This window comes from Neodiprion virginianus, chromosome 1 (assembly GCF_021901495.1).
Source record: "Neodiprion virginianus isolate iyNeoVirg1 chromosome 1, iyNeoVirg1.1, whole genome shotgun sequence".
Taxonomy (NCBI): domain Eukaryota; kingdom Metazoa; phylum Arthropoda; class Insecta; order Hymenoptera; family Diprionidae; genus Neodiprion; species Neodiprion virginianus.
Genome location: NC_060877.1, coordinates 2,502,446 through 2,516,229, shown reverse-complemented (window position 1 = coordinate 2,516,229; position 13,784 = coordinate 2,502,446). Strand labels below are relative to the sequence as shown.

Genomic DNA, 13,784 nt, shown 5'->3' with positions numbered 1-13,784 from the left:
ACCAATAGCCCCCGAGTAAGTTTCTCAAGTCTATTTCAGCCACGCTACGCCAAATTGCGAACGATCAAACGATTTGCAAGTATACAAGGTTCAGGTCGATAGTCAATTGCAGGAGGAAGAGACGCGCTTCACCTAATTCGGAGAAACATCGATCCTAGATCCGATAGGTAAGCGGTTTTCCGTGCACCAAGACGCCGACTTCCTCGAGTTCCGCGTCTCCGCGGTTTCGTCCCTGAAATCCGCAGCACTCATCGTCCTCGATATCGAGGGTGGTAATCTCTTCGAAAATGCCCGCATATCCGGTATCGCCTCACCTCCGAGGCGCAGGGAAGCCGTATAACCCTGCAGGGATAGTATTCGGAGCGTATATCGATTGGTGCCGTTCAGTGCCAGGTGGCAGAACGGCCGCCCCCCTTTTCCCTCGGGGACTGCCTGCCGAGTTCAACACCTGAGAGTCCGGCAACTCGGTTCTTCCGATAGAAAGGGCCACAGCCACGAGGTTGCCGGGCATGCCCGTCGAAAAAGCACGAGCACCCCTCAGTCCGGGCTCAGCTGTTGAATTAGACTCGACGGACTCACCAACGCGACGATATCTGGTCGATGTCCAGTCCTGATGGATCCTGCCAGAGGTGCAACTCCGAAGAGTGAGTAAATAACCATTCATAGCGATCCGCAAGTCGCGAAGGACGAGTGTTCGGTTCCCCGAAGCGCACTGTCATCGGTTGGAAAGAAAATTACTATTATCGTCGACATTGGGAGGATAGAAACCGTTATTCCGATCATTATACCGAACCGGTTCGATGTAAGATCGGAGAGAGATCGATTGACCAATTTGTCTTATTCGATAGTCCGAATAGCCGAGGTATAAATACGCGATTGATACGGTGAAGTATAATACTTGCATATTTTTTAAAAGATAGAATGAACGGAAGCGCAAAACTGGCTTTTAATTAACTAGTAATTGTATTCTGATTAATTGCTCGCGGCGCGTACAAACCCGTTGGACTTTGTAACCAGGCGTCTACACTCTCTTATCAAATTGTCTGTCCGCCCCAGACGATTGCAGTCACAGAGTCGTATGTACTTTGTAGTTCGAACGAGTTACAGTATATTTCCAGGGTTTTGTCTCCCGCTGCACCAATGAACGGATAAATTTTCGTGATATCCGTCACGTATGCGGGTTGGCCGTACGAAGTGTGCGTGCCACTTTCCCGCACAATAATTCCGATGAATCTCATATTATTTATTATGTGGGCGACGTTCAAAGTTCACGACAATTTTCTGTTTGGAGGTATATGAATTTGTTTTGTCTCGACTGCCTTATGATGTTTCTTTCAACTGCTCCGCGTGTTTACGACACCCTTCAAGGTCCAATTTCCGGAAATCAGGTCGTGCCGCAAAACGTTCTTACCGCGCATTCTTTTCCCGGGGATCGAAAAACGAGGGAATCTCTCGTAAATGCAACGTATTTTGGAAAGTTTCGTCGAACCTCGAGAAACTTGAAGAACTTGATGGCTCATGGACGCACGCATTTTTTTTCTCACGCAAGACACCGCCAGTCACGGTATTCGTACTGCCGCCGTAATGCTAGACCAACATCTCATCCTTGTCTTTATCGCGTGTCTTGTACTAGTTGCAGCTCGACAAGATTGTTTTGTCAATAGGCAAGGCGTATGTCTAATAATACTAGACTTTGGGGAGCTTCGAAACCGTCAATGAAGAATCACCGAGATCCGGAAGGTGGAATCGATTTTATCGTACACCGAGCAGGGCCAAGCCTTAAAGTCTCAGACGAATCAACCATAGTCAGATCGAATTCGTCATTCGATCGACGAGCATCTCGATCAACTCTTGCTAAATGTTTTTTTTTTTTTTTTTTTTAATTTTACGTTCCTTGACTTCGCCTCGAAATACGCTGAGCTACTCTCGTCGTAGTTATACCGAGGTAAACTTATCGATCCGACTGTCTGGTCACCACCAATGTCTTACTGTTTTAGGTGCCAACCAAAAGCGCCTCTCACCTGACGCCCCGAGGGCAGATGGAGAGACGACGACCCCCGTTTCTCAGAGGAAGTGTGAAATCTAGAGAGGTTTGTAAACATCAGTCATGCTCGCGTCAGCTTCGCGATCGATCATTTTTCGGTGCTTTTCACAGTCGGACAGAGGAACCGGAGGCAGTGGAAGAATGGAATCTGGACGCAGTGCGATTTTGGGAAGTGGCGGTGGGGACGGAGGCAGTGATGACGACATGGCTCCCGATGCTTTAGTCCGGCAAAATTTCGAGCTACGCCATCGTCTGGAGGAGGAAGCAGCCAGCTACAAGAGGCGACTCGACACCTACAGACAGGCGCAGCAACATCAGGCCACCTTAGTTTCACGCCTGCAAGCCAAGGTAAGTCCACATTGTTTATTCGCGAGGCAGAAGAGCCTTTTAGACTCGTCTCGTGATTTCAACTTTTACTCTTCATTTTTCAGGTGCTGCAGTACAAGCAGCGATGCTCGGACTTGGAGAACCAGATGATGGAGTCACTGCCAATGGACGCTGGCAGGGGACCATCTTCCTCCGCGCCCAGTGGATCAGCTCTTGATGCCGCACATCAGACGCTCCGAGAATTGCGAGATGAGCAGATCCACGACTTGGAAACGGCGCTGAAAAAGCTTGCGGAGGAACGCAGAAGGCGAGTGAATCTTGGAAGTAGAAACATTTTTCAATGCGAAGACGCGCCGTCAGTCGGAATTCGATCTCAAGTTACTTTTTTTTACTCTCAAACGGTGAATTGGTATTTCTAGATGTGAGAAAATCCTGCAGGTGAATGCCTCCCTGAAAGACCAACTGGAGGACGCTCACCAGACCAACGAAGCTCTGACGTCGGATCTTCAGAAGTTGAGCAGCGACTGGGACGCCCTGCGAGAGGAGATGACCGTTAAAGAGGACGAGTGGAAGGAGGAGGAGCAGGCCTTCAATGACTATTACACCTCCGAGCATAACAGGCTGCTCAATCTATGGCGCGATGTAGTCTCTGTCAAGAGATTATTCTCCGAGGTGAAATCTGCAACGAAAAGAGACCTCTCCAAACTCCAAAACGAAATCTCTCTCACCTCAAGGGAAATGGCGACCGCTTGCGGCAGCACTAATTTCGCACTTAAAATGCAAGCCACCAATGCGCAGTCATCGGTATGCATTCTTGTATGATTACTGCGTAAGATACAGTCTTAAATGGGGGGCGGGGTTGAAGTTCCGAATTTAAAAAGCTCCGAAAGCGCCTAATTGCGAATTATTTGGTAGCGAAACTTGAAGTAAAGAAATCAAATTTTTGCGAAACAACAAAGTTTCAAATGGTCGGTACTCACCCAGCGTAGCTTACTCGACGAGTGGGTGTGAAAAATCAGAAAAATCAGAATGGCCAAGATGTCGAACGTAAAAATATCGAAAATCCAAAACAACGAAAGCTCAAAGTGGTCAATTTTCGCCAAGTCAGAAATTCACAGACCTGCAAATTTTCAATAATTCGGAATTGGATGTTTCAGATTTTTAAATGTTCTCAATTTTGCACTTTCGGAACTTTGACTTGTCGGAGTTATGCTCTTTTGGCATTTTGTCCTTTCAGAATTTTTCTCTTTCGAAACTTTGCACCTTCGGAACTTTCAGAGTCGGTTTTAGAACCATTCGAAATTTTGTTGTTTCGTCAAAGTTTGATTTCCTTACTTTAAATTTCACTACCAAAAAATTCGAAATTTGGCGCTTTGTGAACATTTCAAATTCGGAATTTCAACTTCAAATTCTATAGCGTTCATTTCAGCAGCATACGCAAGAAGTATGAATCTATTGTTTCACGAACAGGTTACCTCCATTTTCCCTACTAATACTGATTTCATCGCTACTGATTCAGGTTTCCCAGCAGTTCCAGCAAGCTCAAGAAGCTTGTGACATGAAATCTGAGATAGTAGCTTTGAAGCAGCAGTTCGACGCGGCTCAGAACGAGATTCGATTGAAGGAAGACCGGATAAATCAATTGATACGCGAGGTCCATACCCTGGTGAGTGGCTCGTCGTACCTCGTGATAAGTCCTGGTGAACCAGAACCGGCCGAGACAGTTTATTAAAGAACATAGTTATTTCCCGCAGGAGGAAAGATGCGGGGAAGCAGAGGCGGGAATGGGCCAAGTCGTTCGCATCCAGGAAGATGTCGAACTCCTACAATCAGCCTTGCGTGACATTGCTCATGCCGTGATCCAGGATGCCGAGTCCCGGGACGTCGAAAACACTCAGGCTCCACCTCACATTCACCTTTCGCCGACAGGAGCTGTTCCTCAACGGTCACCTAAGAGGGGAACGCGGAGCAACACGACGCCAGCTTTTGCCGAAAGCACGATAAGCGCCGTCCAAGCGGCATTGCACAAGTACCAGCTTATGATACACGAGCTTCAGGTACCGATGACCAAAGATGGCTGGGAGGTGATGGAAAGATTAATGGTGATGGATAACTTTCACGGCTTCTAAACTTCAGGTAAAACTTCAAACGAACAAGGAGCAGCTAACGATCGCTCGCAAGCAGTGCGAGTCAGCCGAAGAATCCAGCCAGGCTTTGGAAGAGAAGGTTTCCGAATTAACTTCGCAGTTGGACGCCGCGAGGTCTCATTGCACCCAACTGACGCAGGAAAAGGATCTTATTCAGAAGAATCTCGATGCTGTAAAAGCGGAGAAGAACTCTCTTGACAAAAACAGACTGGAAATCAACGCTATGGTCGGTTGCAGACCAAGTTTGACCTACGTTTGCATGAACAGTTTAAAATTCGGTGTTCGATAATATCCGCTTTGTCGGCAGGTCGAAGCTCTCAATACGGACTACGACAAACTCCAAAAAACGAACAACAGGTTACAAAAATTGGCTGACAATCTCGAGGACGAAAAAATTTATCTGCAAACCGAACTTGATCGGGTCAACAAGGACGCAGAATTGAGGTAAGAGAAAATTTGTTCGGTTCAGGTTCTACATGATCATCAAACGTACGTATTTTAATAGCTTGTTAATTTCGCAGAGAAATAAGTCTTCGGTCGGAAGAAGATCGGTGCAGTAGAATGCGAGAAGAGCTTCTGACTTTGAGGGAAGAATTGAACAAGACTTACCTCGCCAAGGATATGTTGGAACAACAGAAAATGGAGTCCGACGGTCTCATATCACAAATTGAAAAGAGTAAAGGTAAAGTTGTAACAATTAATACCTCTTCAGAAATTATTTCAAATTAGCTCCCTCGAATTTGGTGCAAATGTCTACTTCCAAAACCAGGTGATCTTGAGCTAGAACTGGAACGTATCCTCCTGGAAAAATCCGACACTCAAGAAGCCTTGGCGAAACTCGAAGCCATGTGCGCGAACAGTGAGCAGGATAAGAAAAGGCTACAAGATGAACTGAAGAAGGTTATAATATTCTTTACTCCGAGTAATTAATCGAGAATATATATTCTTCACATGGCCGTAAATATTTGTTGCAGATGCAAGACGAGAAGAGTAAACTCGGAAGTCAATGTACGGATCAGCAAGGCGACCTGGGATCCTTGAAGAAAGAACTGCTTCAGGCGGAACAGGCCCGCCTCGATTTGGAATCCGACAAGGTTACGCTGAACGAAAAAGTCAAGTTCCTAGAGATCGAGAAAGAAAAGGTTGAGATGGAGCTTGGTCAAGTGTCGCGGGAACGTGGCGATCTCAGCAATCAGTTGTCCGTCCTTGCCAGGAAGAAAGAGGCTCTGAATGAGGAGCTGATGAGGCTCAGGCAGCGTTTGGAACAAGCCAATGAAATGAACGCAAGGATCAACAGGAACCTGGAAGATCTCGTTAAGGACAATGAAGAGAAACAAGTGAGGATCGTAGTTTGTGCTCGTTGGAAGGATTGCAGCGCTTTTCTCATCTCCTTTTTCTTATAGGTACTGCTGGAAACCACCGACAAAGAACTCCAGCGCGTTCAGGAGCAGCTTGCTTCCCTCCGTAGCGAGAAAGAAGCACTGGAAGGCGTTCTGTTCGATACTCAAACGAACCTCGAGGCGACGCATGCGAAAAAAACACAGCTAGAAAAAGAGCAGCAGGAGCTATTGGTGAGACAGGAAAGTCTGAAGGGTCAGGTCATGAGGCTTACGAAGGATTTGGAAAACAGCGAGAGGCGAGCTCAGGATATAAAACAGACGCTGACACAGCAGAGCGGAAACCAGGAGGCGGAGTTCCAGCAGATTATTGCAAACATGAAGAAGCAGAATGACGACAACGTCAAGAAGCTGAACGAAGAAAAGGTGAATATTAAGCAATGAACACTTTCAGGTACGATTTTCATGCGACCGACATCGTTTTCCATTTTAGGAACAAATAAGAACATCTTTGGAGAAGCGTCTGCAGCAGTCAGTTTCGCAGCTGGGCGGTGAAAAGGATGACGAAATAGCACAGCTCCAGCAGAGAATCGAAGATCTTCAACAACACATTGAAAATCTGTGCCAACAGCACGAGGAGGTCCTTCTAAGAGCAGAAAACGACAAGCAACAGGCTCTCCTGATAGGTGAGTCGAATCGCCGTCAAGTGAAATAATAAAATCAAAAATTAGTGACTCAATGACAATATCCGTTTGCGTTTACTGGCTAAAAATATCAGAGGAAAAGAAGCTTAAGACGGTACAATAACTTTTGTAAAAAATAACACACCGCGACTGCCTCACAACTTCGCGATTTACTGCTTTCCGAACTCAAAGTCTCGCGAGGTATTTGATTTTCATCATCAGTGAGAGATCTGGGACGTTCAAGTTCATCGTTCTTCGACAATTTCCCTCGGGAATCGTCGCGCTTTTCGGGTCTGTAATAATCGGAGTCACTGTCCACACTCTTCACTGACCCCATTCCAAGGCAACAGAAACCGTTTCGACCACGATCCCGTAGCTTTGGCCCACGTCCGTCAAACTGAACACTTTTATCCTCGAACTGATAGGCACTGAGCTTTTTATCGTCCTCATTTGGTTCTTCTTCTTTCCCGTTGACAAGAGCATCGGCGACCTTTGTCAGAGTCTCGACAACGGCTGAAAGCTTTTCTCGCATATCCTGCATCTCGTCCTGAACGGCTTTCAGTCCTTCAGTTTCAGCAGTTTGTTTCGTTTTTTTGTGATGAGGATTCTTCAAACGTGGACTCGAGTACGCGAGGTAATTGCTTCCCTCACAAGGCAGGTATCCAAGCGTGACTGGGCAACAGGTAGTGTATCGGTTATGATAAGGACTGTTAATTAACTTGTCGACCGCGTAATTGAGCCGCTGCTCTCTTGGGTAAAAGGCAGAAATAGATTTTGCGAAGTGATTCTGGTTTCTGAACTGATTACGGGTGTCGGTTTTTAATTTTGTTAGTCGTCTTCTCGATCGAGGATGTCGAATCATGAAAGATTTATCGTTCGTTGATATGCGCTCACCAACGCTGTCCATCACCTATTACAACTCGATGAAACGATTCTGCAATTTTTGCAGAATATTCACGTCACTGTTAGTGTGAATTTCTCCGACCATTGGTCCAGTATTTCACGGAATGGATACATAATATCGTTTCTCTGAGCACCGATAACCAAAAATTTCATCACGCGTCAGAACGTGAAACTTTTACGAAACAAACTGAAGTTTGTCACGTTATGGATTTATCTCATTGGTAACCTTCTTTTGTATATGTTCCTCTTTGTATTTATGTGATCCAGCTCATCACGATCAGCAAGCGCTGATGAAAAAACTTGAAGGCGTGTACCGAGAGCTTGAAGAGGAGAGAGGAAGCTTGGATCGCTTGCGCAGAGAGGCAGGTACTCGCGCGGATCAAGATCGCAATAATATAAATCAGCTTCGCGACGAGGTGGCTCGACTGCGAACTCGATACGACGAAACAAAGCTTAAAGCGGAGGAGGAAAAAATGCGGCTCGATTTAAAAATCGAGGAACTCTGGAAGGAGAAGGAAAGCTCTCAGCGAGAGACCGAAGAACTCCAGGTACAGCTACACATGGCCGAAGACAAGGTCGATGGTTTACAAAATCAACTGCAGGAGACCGGCAGAAAATTAAAAGAAGGTACGTTTCAGCTCATTTTTCTCATCGACGCTATCGCCAAACACTCTTGAGGCAATTCCTCACGAGTCTAAATTGTTGCAGCCGAAAATTCAATCGAAATGTTGCGAAAGGAGCTAGTCGACGTTCGCCGACAATTGACGGACACGAACTATGAGAAGGAGAAGTACAACAGTAGTAATAAGGAATTGCGGGAATACGTGAAACGCACGGAGGGTGAAAAACGAGAGCAGGCTCGAGCTCTGGAAGAAGCTTATCAAAAGATTGCAGGTAAATTCCAAACAGTGTCACACTTTTGGGATCCGTTTCCACAAAGCTTCACTGCAAATTCTGGTTCTTGCAGGTCTGGAAGACCTTAGGACTACAATCGACAACGAAAGATCACGACTCCAGTCTCAGCTCCGAGACATGGAGCGAGATACGATGCAGCTGCAACAACAACTCCGAGCTACTCAGGACGAGCTGCAAAAATCCCAGGCTGCAAATGCTCAGGGACAAAACGAGGAGAGAGAGTTGCAGGCGAGATTAGCTAACGAGACCGAAGAAAGGGAACGTCTCCAACTGCAACTGCATCAACTGAAGAAACAGGTCAAGCTCAATTTCTTATTCGCTTCTGACGACCGGTAGTGAAGCATTTCGTACAGTCACTTTTGTTTCTTTGTATTTTCTCCATAGGTAATCGACTTGGACAACAGCTTGGAAGTGACTCGCCAAGAACTTGGAAGACTTCGTTCCCGAGGAGACGAAGAAGACGAGAGATGGCGTACTAGAGAACAAGAGCTCCTGATCCGACTGGAAGACAGTCGATGTCGGGAACGAAAACTGGAGGATCAGAAGCACAACTTGGAAGTCTGTTTGGCTGATGCTTCGCAACAACTCCAGGAACTCAAGGTATGCCTAATGTTATTCTGATATCCCGTCGAGAAAAAAATCCTTTGATTCTGACTTCCAGGCCCGACTTGGCGGTTCCGAGGGAAGGGTCCGTGCTCTGGATGCTCAATTAAACCAACTAGAAACAGCCAAGAAAGAAGTTGAGCAAAAGTTGAGCAGTGTCGGATCGACTCTTCGTCGTATTGCTGGTATTCAACTCGACGGCAGCGTCAATATGCCTTTCAAATTAATGAGCCCCTCGCGAAGATGGAGCCCCGCGCGTGGTACGTAGTTCATAAGTCATCCCCTTGAGTAAGATTCTCCATCTTCAATGCTGGATACATGTTGCAGCAAGCCACGCCGATCACGGAGACGGCGGACGAGACGTCATACTTGATGTTGATCCGGAGGCTGTGAGAAAGGGGGTTCGATCTCTTATGCAGCAAGTGGCTCAAATTGAACGAGAGCGAGTAGGGCCCAATTGCAATCGTCCATTCGTTCAACGTTTTCTGCTAATTTACACCTTGACGTGTGCCCGTTTTCTTGATGATTCCAGGACGATTGCAGAATTGAAATCAACAGTATCAGGAAGCAGCTGACAGAGGCACAAGAGAACCAGTCAAAGGCTGATTCGAAGCTCAACAATTTACTGAGCAACCTGCGATCTTTACAGGATGAAAAAAGTACACTTGAGGCAAAATTGTCCCAGAGACAGGCTGCCTTCCAAGCGCAGGTATGTACTTTATTTTGTTTCCAGATACGTATAAAGGTCAGCTGGTAATTTGTATGTATTCCAGTCCGACGCCTTAAAGCAAAGAACTGAGGAGAACGAACAAATGCGGGAAAAAATGACCACCCTCGAATTAACCATCAGTAGCGAGTCTGAAGGAAAGAGTCAGTACGAGGTGAGAAAGGCCCCAGATCAACTTCAACCTATTACCTTAATCGTTACTGGCACGTAACAACTGTTATCTGCGATAGGAAAAACTTGAAAAAATGCGACAAGCACTAGCGAAGCTGGAAAATGAAAAAAGAGGCCTCCAAGATGAATTGGGAAGAAATGAATCCCGCTCGACGAAGCTAGAGCTTCAACGCATGTCGCTGGAGGGAGACTTGCAACGTCTGCAAATGATACTGCAAGAAAAGGAAGGAAATATTCAGGTATCGAACATCGACAGTGCTAAAACTGAGTGTAGAGGATGATTTATATTTGAATCTTGCACCAGGTTTTTATAAAAAAAAGAGTCCCTGAGACTCTGCTGGATCTTGCGAATGCGCAGACCTAGTGCTGAGATTTTGTGAGGTCCACGTGGAACTACTACCGAAGCTTCGCTACATCTGAACGGAGCTTCGGTTAGCGTTCCCACGGGGTCTTCGTGACGTCTCCGCGCAGCTCGATGCATCGGCAAGGGTTCTGCTGAGACTCTGGGATTCCCCATGTACCCTGTACTCGGATTAGCCCGCGAATATTCGGTTGATTGGCTTACTTTCACTACGAAAGAGTCACGATCATTGATTACTCTCCTTCGCGTCTGCGCCGCATAGCGTCAAAGCTACTAAAACTTGCGATGCGAAAAGGCGCGCATTTCGAATTTCGATTCGCGGGAGACTAGAACTTGCTTGGTAGCTGTTGACGTACATCGCGGATCTTGTTCTTCGCTCCTGTCGTGCAAGCTACTGTTGAAATTTTTTCTAGAAATTGCAAGACAGAGTTGAAACGCAAAGCCGAACGACGGCTAGCCTAGAAGAAAGGTGCGCCTCGTTGAAAACAACGATTGAACAACTGAACTTGGCTTTGGAGCGAGCATCGTCCGGCGAAAGTGAATTCAGGAATGAGATAAACGCCCTGCAACGAAGTCTCATGGAAAGTAACGCGTCGTCTCAAAGCCAGAACGAAAAACTGAAACAGGTTGAGATACAGCTATAAGTATATTGCTTTTAGATGGTCGTAGATGGAAGAGTTCATGTGTACACTCATTGCATTCCTCCCAATTAAAACCAGCTGCAGAAACAACTATCCAACAGCGAGAACGAGCGCCGCATATTATCAGAGAGGCTGGACTCCACGCAGCAAGCAATGGCTGAGCTCAGACGCACAAATCAAACTTTAGCCGACCAGACAACCAGGCTTCAGAACGAATTGGCCAATAACGAAGTACAACGATCCGGCCTGGAATCTCAACTAAGATTGGCCAGCTGGCCTCCGGAAGGCTCATCAAACAAAGACGAAGAACTCGTAAGGCAACTCCACAGTGCACAACGAGAAAGAAGTGAACTTAAAGGAAAGGTCGATGCTTTGAACGATAAAGTGAGTCGCTCTTTCTTTTCGGATTCAATCTGTTCGTTCGTTACAGAGACGTGATGGAATGATAGAATGTGAATATCAGATATGAGTTAGAAAAGATACATTTCTGTTCGATGTTGTATTTTCACAGGTAAAAGCTCTTGAAGCAGACAAACGGAACATGGAACGACAGCTTTCATCATCTCGATCGAGCAATATCCGTAGCAAGAGTTACGAACGTCCCGAAAAGGCGCAGATGGAGTTGATGGGTTCTAACATAAGCGTGGAAAATCTGGAACAAGAGAACAGAGATCTGAGATTGAGGATTCGCAGATTGGAGACGAATCTCGCGGAAAAGGAAGCGGAGCTTATTCGGTTGCGAACGTCACATTCGCACTCCCATTCGCATTCGACGTCAGATCTAAGCAGGGATAGAAGCGGAGAGATCGAAAGATTGCGAGCAGCTCAGTTGCAGGCAGAAAAATTGCTAGAGGCCAGAGAGCAAAGCCACCGTCAACAAGTGTTGCGACTTGAAAATCAGGTATTTTTTGTGTAACGGTATTCGGATTTTTTAGTAAACATTTATCTCTTATCGTTCGGCTTTTGACGCGTCCAGATTCAATTGCTGAGAGAACAACTGAATCAGGAAATCAAACGCCGTCAACTTTACGTGCTGCGAAGTTCTCGCGCAGGGCGAGAAATGCAACAGCTTCGACAGGCTCTGGGGGATTCCTTGAGGACGGTGTCGCAGGATCCATCCTTGGACGCGGTACTCCTGGAACACGAAGCCAGGAAATTGGACTCGACTCTTTCCAGCACCGCGAGTTTGCCGCCTTCTTTGGCCTTGCCTCCGTCCTCTTCGTACGACAGAAGATCTCCGACGCCGACGCGGCTGAAATAAATCTGAAACTAATCAATAGAGGATGAATCCGAGAAGAAGGAAGGAAAAATGATAACATTTGTTCAATCAATGTGTAATGAAAATTCGGTGCCTTTGCCGAAATGCGTTGATCGAGAGGGCATTGCACAATATTTAATCATATTGTATAGCGGTACGTGTATTCTTCGTTTTGGGAACTGCTATGAGGCATTCTATGATAGTTGAGGATACATTTAGAAGTTGTTCTCTCTCGATGCTCGGTAGGCATTGCGGACCGAAGAAAGTTAGTCGATCTGAACCGGAAGGGACAGATGTAGATATATTATTACGTAGATGATCATTCAAGTTTCTTTATTATTGATACAAATTATATAACTACATTGATTTATTTGTGTTTTGTTGTGTAACTGTGCGTCAGTCGATGTTCTCTATTCGTAAATCACGCCTAAAATTTCGTTATGTGTACGTTATATACATGGGTATACACTTATATTATATTATACATTTACAGAATTGATTTTTTTTATCGCTTGTTTTATTATACATTTTGCTTCCAGCATATTGACTCTGTGAAGATCAATAATAATATTATCACCGAAAATTACGCATTATGTCGTACGAAAGAGACCAGAATATTTGATCGACCTCGTTGTTCGAATTCAGAATTAATTGATTCTTTTCTCATAAATCTGATAACAATTTGACTGAACTGGAAAAAAATTATAGCACTGAAATATGAAGATCTTATTTTGAGTTGATTGCAAGAAAAATTAGGAAAAATTGTTGAGTATATTTCAAATTTTACAACGTTACAAATATGTTCTTCATATATATATTTATATTATTTATTCGTATCAGTATAATTCACGAACTTCAATTATTTATTGTTAGATTCATTTTATAACTCGTTTTGTTATGCCTCCAGTATTATTTTTTCGATTAATTATCTAGCGGTATACGTATCGTTCATATTATTTACACAACATACACATTACATATATATATATATATACAATATTAATATATATTATAGTTAAGAAATTGCGAACAACCGTTTCTAAGTTAATAGCAAATAGTTTTCGAAATAACCATTTTAAAGAGTCTCTCTATCTATCTTTGCTCTCTGATCTCTGAACAATATAAATCTATACATGATACATATATTACGGAATAATGAACAGGCTATCTTATGACAATATTCAAAGTTATTTTTTAAGTGTATTATAATATCGCCTCGTTCATGATCGATACAGTGGAAGAGGCTCTTGCAACACAGAATGTGCATACAATAAGGAAATGCTATGTTTAGTCTCGTCCCGAGACCAAACTTTATCATCTGAGGAGAGCATAAACAAATAACATGCATAGGCTTTTACAAGTTTTCAATTCAATCATTATGAGTTTGCTTGAATCAGATTCACTGATTATATAATTGGCATAGATTACCGATAGATCAAAATTGTACCTTATTATGAGTATATGTAGCCAGAAGATGTAGATGGCAGAGAATGGATTGTGTCAGTTCTTTAATATTGAGAATATTGACATCCAGTCCAGCCATATCATCTACTCAGACTTAAAACTATACCATTCGACTGTATCGGAACATGAAAAATTCACACGTTTGTTTTAAATAAGTCTACGTTTCATGTCCTTGTACAACTTTATATACCAAAATATCATAT

At 44.6% G+C, this 13,784-nt stretch overlaps 1 protein-coding gene across 4 annotated transcripts in view; it reads left to right on the top strand.

The window, feature by feature from the left end:
* LOC124306440 (rootletin) overlaps positions 1–12,803 on the top strand; it is a 31,690-nt gene extending 18,887 nt beyond the window's left edge. For 2 of the 4 annotated variants that reach the window (XM_046767180.1, XM_046767159.1), the window contains 26 exons: positions 1,998–2,090; positions 2,156–2,392; positions 2,476–2,678; positions 2,791–3,175; positions 3,891–4,037; positions 4,126–4,428; positions 4,508–4,744; positions 4,826–4,962; positions 5,040–5,200; positions 5,288–5,418; positions 5,493–5,855; positions 5,922–6,281; positions 6,349–6,541; positions 7,709–8,068; positions 8,150–8,335; positions 8,409–8,653; positions 8,741–8,956; positions 9,018–9,219; positions 9,287–9,405; positions 9,492–9,668; positions 9,733–9,840; positions 9,917–10,096; positions 10,632–10,844; positions 10,938–11,243; positions 11,371–11,760; positions 11,836–12,803. In XM_046767180.1, coding sequence (XP_046623136.1) covers positions 2,040–2,090; positions 2,156–2,392; positions 2,476–2,678; positions 2,791–3,175; positions 3,891–4,037; positions 4,126–4,428; positions 4,508–4,744; positions 4,826–4,962; positions 5,040–5,200; positions 5,288–5,418; positions 5,493–5,855; positions 5,922–6,281; positions 6,349–6,541; positions 7,709–8,068; positions 8,150–8,335; positions 8,409–8,653; positions 8,741–8,956; positions 9,018–9,219; positions 9,287–9,405; positions 9,492–9,668; positions 9,733–9,840; positions 9,917–10,096; positions 10,632–10,844; positions 10,938–11,243; positions 11,371–11,760; positions 11,836–12,120 — 5,895 coding nt within the window. In that variant the 5' untranslated portion in view covers positions 1,998–2,039 and the 3' untranslated portion in view covers positions 12,121–12,803. Of the gene's footprint in view, positions 1–513; positions 645–1,043; positions 1,077–1,997; positions 2,091–2,155; positions 2,393–2,475; positions 2,679–2,790; positions 3,176–3,890; positions 4,038–4,125; positions 4,429–4,507; positions 4,745–4,825; positions 4,963–5,039; positions 5,201–5,287; positions 5,419–5,492; positions 5,856–5,921; positions 6,282–6,348; positions 6,542–7,708; positions 8,069–8,149; positions 8,336–8,408; positions 8,654–8,740; positions 8,957–9,017; positions 9,220–9,286; positions 9,406–9,491; positions 9,669–9,732; positions 9,841–9,916; positions 10,097–10,631; positions 10,845–10,937; positions 11,244–11,370; positions 11,761–11,835 lie in introns of those variants that run through there. The other 2 variants (XM_046767170.1, XM_046767188.1) reach the window with 2 other exon arrangements.
* Positions 12,804–13,784: the final 981 nt, after the last annotated feature.